General features: G+C 54.3%; 1 protein-coding gene across 4 annotated transcripts; it reads right to left on the bottom strand.

The window, feature by feature from the left end:
* Positions 1 to 1,413: 1,413 nt before the first annotated feature.
* Positions 1,414 to 13,201, bottom strand: CSRNP1 (cysteine and serine rich nuclear protein 1). 4 transcript variants are annotated; one of them, XM_039843259.1, is made up of 5 exons: positions 13,040 to 13,201; positions 6,401 to 6,650; positions 4,502 to 4,761; positions 3,679 to 3,993; positions 1,414 to 3,582 (listed from the first exon to the last, which is right to left on the bottom strand). In XM_039843259.1, the coding sequence occupies exons 2-5, from the start codon at positions 6,609 to 6,611 to the stop codon at positions 2,602 to 2,604; spliced, it is 1,767 nt and encodes a 588-aa protein (XP_039699193.1). In that variant the 5' UTR covers positions 6,612 to 6,650; positions 13,040 to 13,201; the 3' UTR covers positions 1,414 to 2,601. The 4 variants fall into 4 exon arrangements, with proteins under 4 accessions (XP_039699193.1, XP_039699194.1, XP_039699196.1 ...); XM_039843260.1 differs by lacking the exon at positions 13,040 to 13,201 and adding an exon at positions 7,489 to 8,498; XM_039843262.1 differs by lacking the exon at positions 13,040 to 13,201 and adding an exon at positions 6,912 to 7,472.
* Positions 13,202 to 17,319: the final 4,118 nt, after the last annotated feature.

Below are 17,319 nucleotides of genomic sequence, written 5' to 3'. Positions count from 1 at the left end.
CATAAAGTGACCCTGTGGCCCTAGATGGGCAGGCTCAGTCTCACCATGGGCTGTGTCCATGGGGTAGGAGCCTCTAGGTGCTTTCCCGCTGGGGTACTTGGAGCTGCTGGGGGCTGCCACCCAGACCCCAGATTAGTCAGAGCAGAGCCTCACAGCCCGTGGAGAGATTGTGCATGCTGAAGCAACCTCTACAGGATTACTAGAGACCAGTGAGAAGGAAGACTGTACCAGGGTAGTCCACTCTGAGAAGCCTAAGACCTGGTTGTCCTGCCTAAGCTGGTTACAGGGACAGGCTGCCCCACCATAGGCCAGACTCCAAGCCATGAGTCCTCTAGGGGCCACTGATGATATGGCCATGTGGCCATGTCCATGCATGTCTGGAGGTAAGACATATCTAAAAGGTGACAGAACTGGCAAAAGGAGGGAGAGGGAGGGGGAGAAGGAGGGGAGAGGGAGAAGACAAGACATAAAAAGAGGCCGAAACATGAAAAGTCACAAACATGCATAGGAGGCTTGTACGTTCCAGGCACTCTTCCAAGTGCTGTGTATTTATGAACTGAAGGAACTTATGAGGTGAGCAGTGTCATTTGCACAGTATTGAGGACACCCAGGCACAGAGAGGGGAAGTAATTTGTGTAAGTTACCTTACTAGGTAAGAGCTGGAATTCAAACCTGGCACTCTGGGTCCGTGCTCTTAACCAGTAAACCGTAGACATGAGATAAAGGAGCCCAACACAGACCAAGAGACAGAGAATTAGAACAAGAAAAGGAGTCAGGTCTTTTTGATTGCCCTCTCAGCCCTTGTACAAATCATTATTCCTAAAGGGGAGGCTGACCTTGCTCCTCAGGCTGCTGGAGTGGGGCTCACCAGGGCCGAGTGCTGCCTGCTCCTCTGGCCTGCAGCTCAGGCTGCCAGGGACAGGTCAGACAGGTCTGGCTGGTGCAGGTGGATGAAGTTCTACAGCTTCCGGTGGTGGCGCTCAAGCCCCCAGGGACCTCAGCAGCTCAGCCCCACACAAGGCCTCCACCCAGCCCATCCCACTGCCTGCCTCCACTTCACACTCACGACACACCCCAGCTCAGTGTGTGTGAGTAGGAGAGTGCCCTCACCTATCCAAGCAGATAGCCTGTCTCAGAAGACTGCCCTGCTGCTATCCCCACCCCAGGAGCCCACTGGAGAGATGGGCTCATCCAAAGGGAAAACTGCTCCATGTGCACAGCCAGCCTCTCTCAGCGGGCTTCCCGTCTCCAGGTTAATGCCTGCATGGAAAGAGGCCCAGTGTATTGCGTCCCCCACTCCTATTCCCAACACAGCCTCTGTCCACACTGCCCTACAGGGTACTCCCCCTCCCTCGCCACTGCCTCCTGAGGGTGTACCCATGCTCCCAGTTGTCCCACAAATGCAGACCACAGTTAAAAATAGAGCCTCTTTATTGGTACCTGTAAGTTCAGGTACAAGGTTTTCCCACAAGCACACAGGTTGGCAGAGCCTCCTGGGCAAGAGGGGAGGCCCAGAGCCTGGGCTTCTTGGCACAGACACAGAGTAAAATGAATAAATTATAGTTTTAATACTCAAGGACAATAGAGAAATTATGATGCAAAATTCAACATCAGCAAACAATGGACGTAAAAGCCATAAGGAGCTACCGCTTGCCCTGGCCAGCTGGCCTCAGGGCATAGGCAAGTGGGCCAGGCTGGAGTTCAGTGCCCAGAAAGCTCCAAGAGCCAGCAGGGGGCATGCTGTGGGCTCCGAGGCAAGGCCCTTGCCCCCTCTGGGCCTCCTGCTTCCCCCTCCTCCTACACTGATGGGCAGGGAATAAAGGCTGTGGCCTTTGGGGGAAGGGAGATATGGGGCAGAGGACAGGAAGCAGAGGGGGCTGAGTGGGGCAGAAGGTTTTGGTCACGGTTGGTCAGCCCAGCTCAGCCCTTCCCCTGTCCAGACACTGTCCTGGGCCAGCCCCTGCCTGCTTAGCCATCTGGAGCCAGGCAGCTGCCACAGTAGACATAGGGCTCGAATCCACACCTGGCCTGCACCTAAGACCAGGCAGGGCAGGGCTGCCAGGAATGCAAGGCAAAAGGGACCCCTGGGGTCTGTGCCCTACTAACCCCAGCACCGCCAACCCACCGGGAAAGAGAAGCCTAAGCCGCCTAGTCTCCAAATAAATTATGGGAATAAATTAGTCTTCACAGTCCAGAGGATTCAGCCACCCAGGGAACTAGGGCTCAGAGTGGCAGAAGCCAGAAGAAGTGGCTGATTCCAGCCCATCTCAGTCTTTGGGCTAAGAAACATCATATAAAACGGAAGAGGGGTCTGCAAAGCTTTAGGGAAGACACATGTCCTCCTCTTCCTGGCATGTGCCATGGAAGTGGAAGAAACTGTGTGGGGGTGGCGGGGGGACACGGAAGGGGGAAGCCCCCTCCCATCCTCTTCAGCACAGAAAGTTACAAAAATAAATAAATCCAGAGTGTTGCATGAAAATTAGGAGTGCCCACATGGGTGAGTCTGCCAATGGGAGACTGTTAAATATAGACCCTGGGAGCCCTCAAATTACAACACAGCAGCAACAGGGCTCTCGGGGCCAGGAAAAGGCACCCTAGTCCTCACACAGGCACAGGCTCCACCAGAGATGCTGGGGCAGTGTCCTCAAACAACTGGCTGTCCATGAAGGGAGCCAGGCCCTCGGCAGCCGGCTCGGACAAGCCCATGATGGACTCCAGGAAGCAGATGCTGGTGTCCCCAGATGGGGAAAAGGCAGGGAAGGGAAAGTGGGGTGCTTCAAGGTTGTCCAGGCTGTCAGACACCTTCCGAGAGGTGTAGTGAGGCCCCAGACTGTAGTCTGGCAGGGCCTGGAGCAGCTCAAAGGAGTCGCAGGAAGACAAGCTGAGGTCCACTGAGCTGCTCTGGCCGGCGTCCATGCTGGGCAGCACTGAGGTGCCAGGGAGGCTGCCTTCTCCCAACCCTTCAAGGCCACCATTTAGGAAGCAGCTGGCATCCAGGTTGGCATTTTCGTCCAGGATGCCTGATGTGAGACTAGAGCTAGAATAGTTGTGGGTCCAGCTGGCCAGGCCGCCAGGGTCACCAGTACTGAAGATATCTGCTAGGTGGAAGCTGCTGAGGTTGTCGAGGCTTCCCACACCTGCTTCCTCCTCCTCCTCCTCCTCTCCGCCCAGGTCAGAGTCACTGAAACTCAGGATCCACTCTAAACTGTCATCATCCGCACCAGGCTGGAAGCCAGGGCCAGGCAGGGCCGGGTGGGCAGGGCTGTCGGCGGCCTCACTGGTGCCCGATGCTGTGGAGGAATCGGTCATGTCGCTGCTGCAGCTGTGGTCTCCCAGCTCGCTGCTCACGGCGGGGCTGGCCAGCGGGAAAGTGGGGGCCAGGACCTGCTCACCAGGGCTGGGTGGGCCACCCTGGGTAGGGGTCTCCAGCTCCCCAAGGCTCTCAGCCCCCTGTTCCAGCTGCAGGCGGGTGAGCGTGTGGATGAAATGGGTCTGAACCCGCGCCTGATTAAACTCCACACGGCCCTTGGGGTTCTCACAGCCCTCCTTGCAGCAGCCACAGGGGAACGCCGTGTGGTCCATCTGCAGAGAAAGGAGAGGCACCTGTGAGGATGCTGTAGCGCCCAGGGATGCTCCCAAGCCCAGGCTCCCCGTCACAGCCTATTCCGGCCACTGTACCTGGCACTTGATGCCCGCCAGGCTGCAGCTGCAGGTCTCAGGGTCACAGACCCTATCACAGCGACAGCCACAATCCTCCCGGGACTGGCGCAGAGCCTGCAGCTCCCGCTTCTCCTCTCGATCGATCCTCCGTACACCAGCAGCCCGCAGCAGGGCCCGCCGCTTCCGGGCTGGGTAGGGCTGTAGGAAAGTCATTTCCTCCAGCCGGCCAGCTTCCACGGCCACTGCCAACTCCTCTTCCACAGAGGCATCATTGATGGCGTCTACTGTCAGTGGCAGGCTAGCCTCTGTTTCAGGTGCCCCAGACTCTGCAAGCTGCATCGACAGGAGAGAGGTGGGATGTGAGCAGCACAGACATGTGGTCTTAGTCCCCCTAGCCACTGGTCACTCGACAAATGCTTCCCATGTGTTTACTCTGGGCCGGGCACTATGGATACTATAGTGACAGGGACAGCCAAGAACTCTGCCCTCAGGGCATCTGCAGAGAGATTTCCTGTTCACAGACAAACGCCCTCCCCAAGCCAGACAGATACGCCAACCCCCAATGTCCATGGATTCCACATCCGTCTCCGCATGGAGGTCGGACAGATTTAGGCACCATGCCCCCAGCCCCTGCAGCAAACCTGAGCCCTTCTGCACCCCACTCTGTCTGCGGATAATGCAGGCAACAGACCTCGACCAAGCACTTACTTACTGGCCCCACGGACCTCTCTTCCCAAATACACAATGAGCGAAGCGGCACCCACCCCTGATGCCGCGCCCCTCGGGGCTAGGGCTTCAAGCAATGCCGCGCTGTGTGGGCCTTGGAGAGGGGTCTCCCTACCTTCCATCGCAGCACCTCCAGCTTCTCCTCCTTCAGGCGCAGGCGGAGCTTCTCGCGCCGTGCCCGGGCTCGCTCCTGTGTAAACTCGGCCAAGGAGAAGCGGCGGCAGGCGCTGTGACGAGGGGCCATACCCAGGGTGCAGCCACCACGACTGGGCACGCTGGTGAAGCCCTGGCACCGAGGGAAGTAGAAGACGGTGACGCCATCGAAGGCTACGCGGTCTGGGCGCTTCCGGGGAGCCCGCTTCAGGATAGACAGGGCTGGAAGGCAGGCAGAGAGGGGGCAGGGCATGAGTCCTCCGGAGATTAAACCTCTTTACCATCTTTGTTAGCCATTTATAAGGTCCCTTGTACAGTTTTCTATAATTTTTAAAATTGATTTGTAGGAGCTCTATTAGAGACATTAATCACTTGTCTAGCCTATCTATTGGTGAAACTATTTTAAGTCTTTTTGTTCATGGCATTTTACAAAATAATTTCTAAGGTTTATGCAATCAAAAATATATTGATCTTTTCCTTTACAGCTTCTGTGTTTTTGCAACAGGCTTACAAAGGCCTTCCTTTTATAAGTTATTGATTAGATAGATATTCATACATATATTGGCATATTATTGCTTTTTACTAGGCTGAACCATAAAAATTATTATAAAATAGTTGAATATTGGCAATTGCATATATCTCAATATACCTGAGGGAATTCCCTTCTAAAAGGTTTCCTGTTTATATTCTTGAATTCAGCAGGTAGCCAACCATCTGCATGCAAATAATGGTAATTTTGCCTGTCCCAATGCCATATATAGAATTCTTATTCTCCTCGTGAACTGAGTTGGCTAGCACTTCCTCAATGACGTTAACCAACAATGGTGACAGACAGCGTCCTCATCTTGTTCCTGACTTAGGACTGCTTCCAATATTTCTTCATTAATTGAAATCAGCTTTTAGGGTGAAACATATTTTTTATCATTTAAATAGAATTTACTTATTTCGATCTTACCAAGAGTTTTATCTAGAAGGAACATTACATTTTATCAAATATTCTTTCAGCATCTACAATAGCTCTTATGGCTTTCCTCCTCTGACATAAGCATTTGGAAACCTGTAAGATTCGATTTCACGGTATTAAACCAGCTTTGTATTTCCAGGATAAACCCATAGTAGTTCAGTCAGTTAATGTACTGTTAGATTCTTTGTGCTAAAAAGCATACTTTGTAATGTATAATGCACAGAAATACATATAGTACATAAACGGACATCGTATCTGTGGTACTAAAATATTGCATGGGGGTGATCAGAAAAAAAAAAAATTGTCTAAAATGGCTGCTTGGGGTTTGGGGGGAGTGATAATGAAAAGTAAGGATGAGAAACACTGCTCCAGGGCCACCTTTGTCAGTTTAGAATCAGAGTCACACCGGCTTGAAAAATAACTGGGAAAGAAACTTTTCACTGCATTCGAGCAAAGCCAAACAGCATTTTGACAGGACAGGGACCGGCTTGACAGGACTCTCAGCGGAGAAGTGTGGGGTGTGGAGCTGCAGTGGTGCAGCTGGAAGGAAGACAAGGCGAAAGCTGGAGAAACGAAACTGGAACAGGAGGGAGGAGCCAGGGGGGTGAGGCAGAGGGCCACTCTGAAGAGCTCCATCCTGAACGTCCAGATTTCAAAGCAGGGGAGTCCCAAGGTCAAAGGTGAATCTAGCCAGGCCCAAGTACCTCTGGACAGTGGGCATTCCTGAGCAACCACTGTATTCTGGAAAGTGGACAAGGTAGGGAGCCAAGGAAGGGAGCTAAAGCCACAGGGACATGACCTCCAGAGGCCAGAACGGCTTTCTTGCAGGCCTCCCAATTTCATCTTCAGGAAGGAAGAAGGGGTGTGGTGGGGTTCCCAGGGGGAGTGGGGACTCACGGGTGAAACTTCGGGGGCTGCAGAAGTCACGGTCAGGCAGGGGCATCTGATGCCAGGGGCCCTCCTCTTCCGAGTCCCAGGCTGGGGAGACTGAAGAGTTTGGGGAGCAGGAGAGAGAGTGGCGGCCCGAGGAGGACAAAGAGGAGGACGAGCAGAGCGAGGAGTCGTCCTCATCCAGCTGGTCAAACTTCCTCTTCAGCAGCCCAGTCATGGTGGTGCAGGAGTGCTCCGGGGTCTGGGCACAGATGGCCTGGAACGGGAAGGAGAAAGCTCTCAGTGACAGGCTGTGATCATCATCCCTGCCACCTATACCCCAAGGCGCCCCAGGCCCCTCCTGCCCCGGCCCAGGGAGCTGTGTGTGCAGGGGGCACACCTCCAGGAGGCCCCTGCAGACTCCCGCCACCTCTGCCCAAAAGCCTTCCCAGGACACTGCCAGGCACTTTCCCCACTACCTCCTACAACCCACCTACACACATACGCATACACCAGACCGACAGATGGACCGACAGACCTCAGCCTGGCCTCGCTCATTCCCCAACAGGAATCCTGGGGGCTGACTCACTGGTTGGGTGATTCACATGGCTCGCATCTGTGTGCCTTTGTGTATGTGTGTGTGAGGCCGTCTGCTCGACAGCCTGCACAGCACAGCCCTTGCACAGTGGCTTTGCTTCCTCCTCCTCCTCCTCCTCCTCCCCTCCAAGCACACCCACAGGCACACCACCCTGCACACACACACCAGCTGCAGGCCTTCGCTCCAGGGCCAGGCTAACGAGGACACTCCAGGAAACAGGCTGGCTTTGACGCTGGCCCTGATTCCCAGCCCCAGGACTTTCCTGAACCCCTCCTCTTCTGTGTAAGAGCTGCTCAGACTTTCCCTCAGAAACTCCCATCTGCAGGAGAAGTCCCCTGCCTCCAGGTCTGACTGAGGGACCTGGAGCTGACTCTGTGTCTCTTTCTCATCTCCTGTGTGATCTTAAAATTTTACCTCCATTTTCCCTTCCACTCCAACATCTAGCCCTCTTTGTTCGAATTAATTTCCTATGGAAATTATTTTTTTCCCCTTAAAAAGCTCTTACAGTGAAACTGACCTGCCAAGACAATGTCCCACTCTCTCCAGTCTGTAGCTTGGTGACCTGGAGCACCCCAGGACACACCACTCGTTCCTGTCCTTTGAGGGTCCCAGCCCTCCGCGGAGGGGTGCAGCCAGACTCCCACAGTCTGGCTGGCCCAAGCCAAGTGCAGTGGCGAGGACGTGAGGTTCCCTCCCCTAAATGCCACAGCAAATAACAGTCCCTTCCACGGCTTGGGAATCCCCAAAGAACTCAGGCCTGAGGGCGGAGCATGGCTACCTTGTCTCTGCCCAGCCGGTAGCACTCAGGGCTAGGCCCCCAGGAGGTCACCAGGAGGAAGGGGAAACGATGAAGAGGCCCCAGTGCTGGGGAGCCCCTCCCCCACTGCCATCACAGGAAATGAGAGAGAACAGGAAAAACCAACCATAAGGCTGGCGATCTCCCCTCCTCAGGTGTCCTTTCTAAACAACCCTTTCTCCCTCTGCCTAGCCTCCCACGAAGTCCCTGTATCCTAGACCTAGAGAGTGTGCTGTCAACTGACTTACTGAATGGAGTTTACTGGGTAAAATTAGTTCCAAGGACAGCCTCTCCCAGCATGCACAAGAAAAGCAAGAGAAGCTCCACTCCTTGCAAACTCTCCACACTGGGCCCGGGGGAAGAGGACACACACAGGTGTTTCCGGGGGCTTCTCGGCGGGTAGGTTCTCAGCCTCGGCAGGCCCGTCCCAGGGTCAAACCACAAACAAAAACAACCCGGCTCCCAGCTGACCTGCAGGCTCTCCCAGGAGACAGGGGAACTCATGACCGAGAGCCAGGCATACACACATATACACACATGCAGACCAGAGACACTCGAGACACACACACAGACAAACCACACGCAGACATGTCCCTACTACAGTCCCACTAGGAGAACCCATCCTTTCCCAAGCTCCAGATGCTGTCTACGGGGTACCGAATGCCTCCCATTTCACACACCCAACCCTGAGACACCCCCCGCCCCAAATCAAATGCCCACTTGGTATTTCTGCCTGACTGTGCCTTAGAAACATGCTGGGCAAAATTCTGCAGGCTCAAATCGAACCTCCCTCAGGTCTTCCCTATTCCCTACTCCCCCCACCAGTACACAGCCTGTTCTCTTCCCAGTTATGTGGGAGCTCAGGATTTAGTGTTAACAGCCAGGAGGCCACCCATCTCCAGCAGTTACTCAAGCCAGAAACCTGCAGTCATCCTCAACTCTTTCCCCCCTCTCCCTCCATCCACACTAGTCACCCAGTCCTGGGAGGACACATTAGCTCATTTAATCTACACAAAGCCAGGCACAGACTCAGAAGGCAGCATGGAGGCCATCCAGCCCAGGGTTAAGAGTCGTGACTCCAGGACCAGACTGCCTGCACTTGAACCCTGGCTTGGCTCTTAACTGGCTGTGAGCTGGGCAAGTCCCTTAACCGTGCCCCTCCAATCCTTGGTCTTAAAACTTCGCTGGGTTGGGAGTTTTACATGAATCAGTACATGTCAAGTTTTTAGAACAGTGATAAGTGCTTAGTGAATGTGTCATTCTACACTGTGAAAAAAAAAAAAGAGTGAGCTCCTGGATACACACAACACAGATGAATCTCACTGATATCATGTTGAGTGAAAGAAGCCAGACACGAGAATACATATGAATGAAGTTCAAGAAAAGGCAGACCCAATCGGTGATGATACAAGTCAGAACAGTGTTTATGGGGTGGGGGGCGGCGGGTACACAGGGAGGGCTAAGGAGGGAATCTTCCGGAGGGTCTGGAAATGTTCTATGTTGACCTGGGTTGTGATACAGTCCAAGGACGTCTAAAACCATAAAAACCATCTAGCTGTTCATGTAAGATTCATATACTTTATGCATTTCATGTATGCCACTTATAAGTTAAAAAGTTTATTGCCCTTTTGTCTCTGTCCCCCCTGCTACTATACATGTCCCCTGCCTCTGGTCCTGTCCTCTCTGTAGCCATTCTTTACCCTGCAGCCAGAGGGATCCTCTCAAATCGCACAGCTACCTACTACCCCCCGGGCCTAAGAATCACTCTGGAGCCCCCTTTAAGGATCGAGTCCAGAATTCCATGAGACTAAAGCAGGCCCAGATGCCGCCTCTTCTCCAGACTCATCCTGCAGGTTCCAGCCAGACACCTTGGTTCTGCCTCAGGGTTATCTACAAGACTTTTGCTTTATAGTCTAGCTGAACTTGCGGTGCCCCTAACGACCATGACCTACTCCTGGCCTTTGCACAAGCTGGAACCAAGCCTCACGCCCACCCCCTTTAGAAATCATCTCTAAGAGGGTCGCCCTGAAACTCCCACTCCTCCTCACTCGCCACACGTCTCTCTGGTCTCTGATGGGCCCTGAGATTTCCCCCCATTACAGCCCTTACCTCCCCACCCTGCAACGGTCTCACTTCATCTCCCTCACAGGGGGCTGAGGGCCTCTCTGCCTGGCTGTCACTGTGCCCATGCCTAGGACAGAGTCTGGCAAAGAGAAGGCACCCAAGGATCATTAGAGATAAGCAGGTGGGCGCTTCATATCGGGTACAAACACAGAAAGAAGATTTAAGCACATGAGGTCTCTGGCGGGCAACTGGTCAGTGTGCACATGCCCATCCCCCAGCCTGCAGCAGAGTGTACTCGTAAGAGGGTGGCTGAGGGCAGAGGAAAGCTCAGGCTGCAGGCAGATGCCAACACAGGCATTTCAGGAGGCTCCCTGTTCCCCACGAGTAAACAAATAGAGATGTCAAGGAAGCAGGTTCAAGCCAGACACCTTGGTTCTGCCTCAGGGTTATCTACAGAATAGGAACTTGAGGTGAGGGGTTAAAAGCACCAAGGCTGCAGACAGGGAAACAGGACAGGGGAAACTATGAGCATGCCACAGATTTTGTGATGAACTCCAGCAGCATCTGCAGACCTGGAAAGAAATGCCCTCCCTAATATTCTCTGAGGTGGGGGGAGGGAGATTGAACCTGTCCCACCTGGAAGCCAGAGGCTGAAAGAGGCAGAAGCAGGAGATGAGACAAAAAGACTCAGCCTGAGATAAGGAGAGGCCAAGTCAGAAAAAGGAATGAAAGATAGATAGTGGAAGAGTCCAAGAAAAGTGTCAGACAGTGAGTCAGAGGGTGGGGGAGGGGCCCTCAGCAGCTACCCAGGAATCAAGATCCCGATTATGGCACTGTTCCCAGGGTGAGCACGGCCCCCTCCTAGGGTCCTGGAGGAAGGAAAAGCAATTCCCAGGAGCTGGCTCAGACAGAAACACCACACCCCCAGGAACCCCAGAGACAGGCCCTGAATCAAAGAGAACCAGACTTCTTCCGGGATCTGCCTGGGCCCTGAGAATCAGGCCGCCTTCCTGCCACCACACACAGGAGCTGACAGCCCAGGAGACGAGAGGGGCACACCTCCCTACCCTACTTGCCACAACTATCTACGTACTCAGGCCACACTGTGTGTGTGAATCCAGGGAAGGCTACCCCACCCTGGGCACCAAGCAAACAAAGACTACTGGGGGAGGGGGTACATCGCAGGGCCTCTGAAAAGTCACACCAACTCCTCGGTGCATGTCAGCAGTCCCAACGCTCCAGCCCCCGGCCAGAGTGAGTACTGGGGAGGGGGCACCCTCAGCGGCCTCCATCCAACTCCAAAGAATCTGAAGAATTTGTCCTTTAACCTTAGAGCTCCGGGCCTTGGCCAAGCTGGGTCAGTTTCCCCTAGTACCTAAGGTCACATGACCCCCAGGCCCTAAAGAACTGCTTCCTGGGAGTAGGGGAGGGCACCTCTGAGCACCTAGGACCCCCACGGGGATTGGCTGGAAAAACAGCCTGGGCAGCCCAGAGAGGGCAGACAGGAAGCCTTGGCACGCCCCTCCCCCACCCGGTCCTCTGAAAGTGAAGGGGGGAGCAGTTCCTCAGCCTTGGCCTCCAGGGCCTGGCACTGGGTAGGTGCCAAATGTTTGCTGGCTACATGAGGCAATTGCTTCTGCAGCAGGGAAACTGCACCTGACAGCAACTGCTTCCTCCACCCAAGTGAGGCCTCCTTCACTCTCATTCATTCATTCAACAAAAATTTATTGAGCTCCCATGACATGCCAAACACTGTTTAGGCACTTGAGCATACAAGGAGCAAGACATACACTCGTGCTGCTTTGAGTTTAGTAGGCAAGAGTATGACCAGAGTGTTCAAACCCTGTCGTGTTCTGCGATGGAGGATGGCGGGTTAGGCAGGAGGGGTGCACCTGGGGGTGAAGCCAGGTCTTTCGGAGAAAGGATGTGGGAAGGGTTCCAGAGAGGGGGCGCAGCATGTGTGAGCGACTTGAGAGAGGGAGAGACAGAGAGGGGATGGGGGAGGGGCAGCCTGAGGGAGGGGCTCAGCAGCTTGGGCCCACCGGCAGGCTTTAGCCTGAGGGCACAGGAAGCCACCGCAGGGTTTAAGTAGGGAGTGACAATACCAGATTTGCATTTTAAAAAGATGGCTCAGCACCAAGACAGAAGGGGGGTGTGACCGGTTAAACCCTGCTACCAGAGCTAGGTGAGAGATGACAGTACAAGGGCTCCGGAGAAAGGGGAATGGACTTGGTGACCTCGGGATATGGAGACCGCAGAGGGCAGTGATGTCAAGGATTTGAGGGTGAGGCGATGAGTTCCGCTCGGGAGGACTGAGACATCTAAGTGGAGGTGGCGGGTGGGCAGTGGAGCCGGGGAGGGACCCTCTGTGTCAGCAGTGTGGGCTATGTGTGTGATCGTGCCAGAGCAGGAGTGACTAAGTGTATGACGGTTGCCGTGGAGTGGGCATCTCGACAGTGCGTGCCTGTGGAAGGGCCCCCGGGGAGGGTAAACTGAGTATCGGGAGGAAGTACGTGCTGGGGAGGGGAGGAGTGCGTGGGAGAGAGACTACGTGAGTCTGAGGGTGACCGGAGTAGCTGCGCCCGTGACTCACAGCGGTGGCCTCTGCGTGTGACGGCGACTGACAAACAGGTGAGCGTACGACACAATCCCTCCTCCCTCCCTCCCCTCCCAGGGTCCGTGACTCACGGAGCCTCACTCCTCGCTCATCCCTCCGCTCCCTCCCAGATCCCCGCCTCCCAGGGGCGCCGGGCACGCGCCGCAGCCCTGGCACCGGCTCCCGGGGGTGGGGGGGCCGAGGAAGGAGGCGACAAATGTCACCTGCTCCAGCCACGCGAGGAACTTCTGAAAAGTTCTCAGGCAACTGGGTGAAAAAGAAACTTCCCCGCGGCCGCTTGCACCCCGTCACCCCGCCACCAGCGCGCAGCCTCGGCTCGGCCAGCACCCGCACGGAGCTCGGGGAGCCGTGACTTCTCGGGGTGCCGGCGGCGGGGCGGGGGAGGGGAGCGGGAAACCTGCGCCTCTCGCCTCCCAGCCCCGGACCCCGCTGTGGCGCGCAGTCCGGAGCCCGGCTGGGCTGTCCTTGCCCCAGAGCCCGTTCGGGGTGGCGGCGGGCAAAAGGCAGGGGCCAGAGGAGCAGTGTCACCTGCGCGGGACGCCCCCTCCCCAAAGTCCCGTCCAGCCCGGCCAGGAGCCCCTCAACGGTTACCTGAGAGTCGGGCACTATCCAAGGACACCGGCGCGACCCGCGTCCCAGCCAGGGACGCCCTCCGCACCGCGACCCAGTGTTCGCTCGGCCGGCAGCCGTCGGCCCAGCAGTCCCGGCTCTGCGCGTCCGGCAGCGGCGGCGGCGGCGGGAGACTGTCTGCGCAGCCCCGCCCGCCGCTCCGCCCTCGTCGTCAGTGGAAAACTCCGGGGCTGGCCGCGCTGACGCACGCCCGGCCGCCCGCCAGGCCGCCCGCCGCCCCGCCCCGGAGGCACCGCCCCCTCCCCCGCCCCGAGCCCTGCGCCGCGGCCGCCGGCCTCCCTGCGGACTCTGACCCGCGACGGGGCCTGCACGGCTCTGCGCCCTCGGCCCCCTCCCGCCCCCGGCCCCTGCCCCTCCGCTGCCCTTCCCCAGCCCCGCTCCCGCCGCTTCAGAAAGTCGCCGACGCGCCAAGCTTGCCAGCGGTGTTGTGAAGATCCTGACCTCACCCCACGGTCCCGGTGTACAGATGGGTAGACTGAGGCCCGGAGCAGGGCGGAGCATACTTCAGGTCCGGACGTTGGCTGAGCCTAGGCCTCCTACACGCCCTCATCCCTACCCTGCCCGAGGCAGATTCCTATAATCCATCCTAAACGTTCCCACCTCTGCTCCCTTCCTACCACTCACCCCCAGATCCACCTGTAAAGTAAACTGTCTGGAGATGAACCTGGAGCGGCAGGTGGGGGTAATCCATGGGCCTGCCCTTCACCTCTGATCACGGGCCGGAGACCTTGCAGAAGCTCTGAGCTAGGGGTTTCTGGAACCAGCTACCCCTACCCCATCCCTCCTTTAAGGTTTCTTCGAGACCAGACCCGGCCACCTAAAATGACCCACTGCCTTCCCTGCTCTCGCCAAGGCCTTCTCTGACTAAGGGGCCAACTCTCCCCGTATTCCTGCCCAGGGGAAAGTGTGTGCACGCCCAGGCAGCGAATCCTGGCCCCTCTTCCCACCTTCCGCCCTCTTCCCACTCGCAGATGCCGACCCTACCCTCCACGCGTCTCTGGAGCGTTTCCACCCTCACACCTTTGCTGCAGCCTCTCCTCTCGTCTCAGCAGCACTGCCTCCTCCAGGGAGTCTTCTTGGGAGCCTGACCCTCCCCCTCCCAATCCTGCTCCCGCTGCATTCTGGGTTCTTCTCCGAATGTCCTAGATGGAAGTCGTCATTGACTAGCCCAGCCCTCAGGATTCTTTTCTACCTTCTCCCGGGTGGGGGGTGGGGTGACCTGTGCTGCCTGGACGGCTCTGGGGTGAAGATGAAGGTGAAGGCCCCTCCCTCTTCAGCCACAGATGAGGAGTAGAGGGGGCCAGGAGGGGTCGCTTGCCCTTTACTTTTCCAGGAAAGGAAGATAGGAGAAAAGCGGGTTGGGGGAAGCTGCAGCCCCTGTCCTTCCTGGATGCCTTGAGTGCGTGGAGCTGGGGAGCCTGCAGCACCAGGGGTCTGGACAGCTAGAGCCAAACTTCCAGTGACTTCCCAGTGCCCTCAGGATGAAGCCTCAACTCTTTGAGGCCTACAGAGCTGGAATAATCTGAGCCTTGGCCACCTTTGCAGCCTCACCTCTCTTCATACCCCCACCCTTCCCTCCCTTCCCTGTTCCTCCATTTTAATGTCTTTAATTGGTGTATATTTCTTTTTATTTGTACATTGTGCTTGCAACATTGGCACAGCTGCACATATTTTTAATTGACACATGAAGTTTTCTGTTCTATATAACATTAAGTTTCTTCCAGCCTTACCTTACACTCCCAACCCACACCCTTGATAATGTTCTTAGGGTGTGTTCTCATCCTGGTTCAAACTTCCAAAGATGCTGATCTCCAGCCTGCACGGGCCATCGGTCCCCCTTGGTCGTGTGGTTTACTCATGCATTTCCTTGTGTGTTGTGTGTTGAGTAGTGGGAGGGCTGGGGCTGTGTCTGACTGTCCTCAGTGCTCAGTAAGAACTTGTTCAGTAAATGTACCTAGTGATGTGTACAGGGAGGAGGCGGGGCTCAAGATGAGGACAGGGCTGGAAGTGGAGATGGAAGGGCCCTCAGCACAGGGCTGAAACATTGAAGCCATGCTGGTGGCTGAGACAGCTCAGGAGGGAGTTTAAAGGCTACCAGAGCTGGGTGTCAGTTGCTAGAGGTGACTCAGCCTTTTGGGCTATTACGCCCACCACTCTCCCCATCAGATACTCAGCCACCCTCTCCCTGTGGCTGTTGGTTACAGACCTTGCTGATCCCAAGGAATCGTTTCTTCCACTGCCCCGTGCTTCCTGCTCTAATCCTCTGGCCAGGTCCCCAGAAGGAAGGGAGTCTCTGTGACCTCGGGCGGAGTTCTAGTTTCTCTCTCTTCCCCTCTCCCTCTCTCCCTCCCTCTCTTTCCATGCTTCCATCTTCCAACTTGTAAAATGGAGGGCACTGGACCAGAGAACCCCACCAGCTTCAACATTCCTTGAGTTTGAAGATGCTGCCTCCTGATCAGGGAACTGGGCTAGGTTCAGCACTGGAGTTAATGAGGGTCTCGTAGGCTGCCTAGGTTTGCATTCTCCTGGGCCGTGTACTGGGAAAGCCAGACCAGATAGAGACCAGGGCCGGGAGTTAGCAAGGGCTGCATTGGTGGCTTAGAGTAGGGAGCCCAATGGGTGTTGGGATTTGGAGCTAAGAAGAGAAGGAGGATAAAGGAAAATATAAGAGAGTAAAAGGAATCAAATAAGTGATGTGTTTTCTCCAGAAATGCAGCTCCCTGTCCTGGGATGGGCTCACCAGATGTTGCCCAGATGTTGCTGGTGATGGGAAACATCTCCCTCTGGGATCCCAAGTAAGCTCTTCCTGTTGGTGGGGAAATGAAGGGTCTGTTCCAGGGTAAGGAGGGTGGGGTCTGGAGCAGCATCCATCTGTGACTATGGCACATACATAGGCAGAAACACACCCACACATCCTCAGGGAATTGCTGAATATTTAGGAGAGTCCAATGAGTTTCTCAAATATTCAGCATCCATGGACCACCCGTTTTAGGTAAATAAACTATTACTAGTTATAAATAGATATTTTTAAAAATTAACAATGCAGTCCCATCAGAAGACGACAATGAAAAGGACAAATTTTTAAAATACCAAATGTAGCAACATTGAAAATTTAACCATATTTATTATACATCGTTGATGGGAGGGGGAATTGATACAATCAGTTTGGATAATAATTTGGCAGTACCTGCTAAGGCCAAACATAGGTCAACTTTATGATCTTGTAATTCTATTCGTCAGTATATACCCAAGAGAAACAAGGTGCTTATGTCTACCAAAAGACACAAGAATGTTATAGCAGCTTTATTTATAATAGCCTAAAACCAGAAACAACCTAATGTTCAGTCAGTGAGCGGAAACAAATTGTGATATATCTCACAATAGAATATTACACAGCACTGAAAAAGAAGAAATGACTGCCTCATACAAAGACAGGGATGAGTCTTTAAAACATTATATTGAGTAAAAAGCCTGAGTACAAAAGAAGAATAACTATGATTCCATTTCTTTATATAAAGTTTGAAAATGGGCAGAACTAAAGCACCATGATAGATAACGTTACCTTTGGAAATATTGACTAGTGCTCGCTTTGGCAGCACATATACTAAAATCGGAAGTATTGAGTAGAAAGAGTCACAGGAGAGCCTTCTGGGATGCTGGAGATGTTCTATGTCTTGATCTGGGCAGTGGTTGCACAAGTACGTACATATATAAAAAATTCAAGTTCTACACCAGATTTGTTCTGAAATTTTTGCCTTGGTAAGAGGAAGATGGGAAGGAATGACAATTATAGTGCTGTAATTGTGAAAGAGATAACTTCCAACAGCATGTCTGCCTCCCAGCCAATGAGGGACATCTGGGACTCACAGGTCAGATTCAACTTTTAGGTTTTTCTCCATCTAAATTAGTGTTAACGGGTAAGAATTTTATTCCACCAGGATTCTTAGGTGCGAGGAGCTTCATGTTATTTTATATCTAAGAGTTTTATAGTTTTAGCTCTTACATTAGGTCTTTATTTAAGAGTTAATTTTTGTATGTGGTGTAAGGTCAGAGTCCAGCTTCATTCTTTTGCATGTAAATATCCAGTTTTTCCAGCACCACTTGTTGAAAAAAATGTTATTTTTCAAAATCAAATCAAAGCAGCTGAGCCCCCAAGAGAACTTCAACCTCAATCAGCAGGGGCATTCTCCCTTGTGCCGCCCCAACCCCAACCCCGCCAAGGCTTGTCTGAGGGATGGAGA

This window comes from Pteropus medius, unplaced genomic scaffold (assembly GCF_902729225.1).
Source record: "Pteropus medius unplaced genomic scaffold, Ma_sr-lr_union100, whole genome shotgun sequence".
In the NCBI taxonomy this organism is placed as follows: Eukaryota; Metazoa; Chordata; class Mammalia; order Chiroptera; family Pteropodidae; genus Pteropus; species Pteropus medius.
The sequence above is the reverse complement of the archived record's forward strand: the minus strand, read 5'-3'. Positions and strand labels throughout refer to the sequence as shown.

Coding starts and splice junctions, on each gene's coding strand:
- CSRNP1 (XM_039843259.1), bottom strand. CDS start 6,611: ATGACTGGGCTGCTGAAGAGGAAGTTTGACCAGCTGGATGAGGACGAC. Junction 4,762..6,400: donor CAGCCCCCGAAGTTTCACCC/GTGAGTCCCCAC, acceptor CCTGCCTTCCAG/CCCTGTCTATCCTGAAGCGG. Junction 3,583..3,678: donor TGGCGGGCATCAAGTGCCAG/GTACAGTGGCCG, acceptor CTTTCTCTGCAG/ATGGACCACACGGCGTTCCC.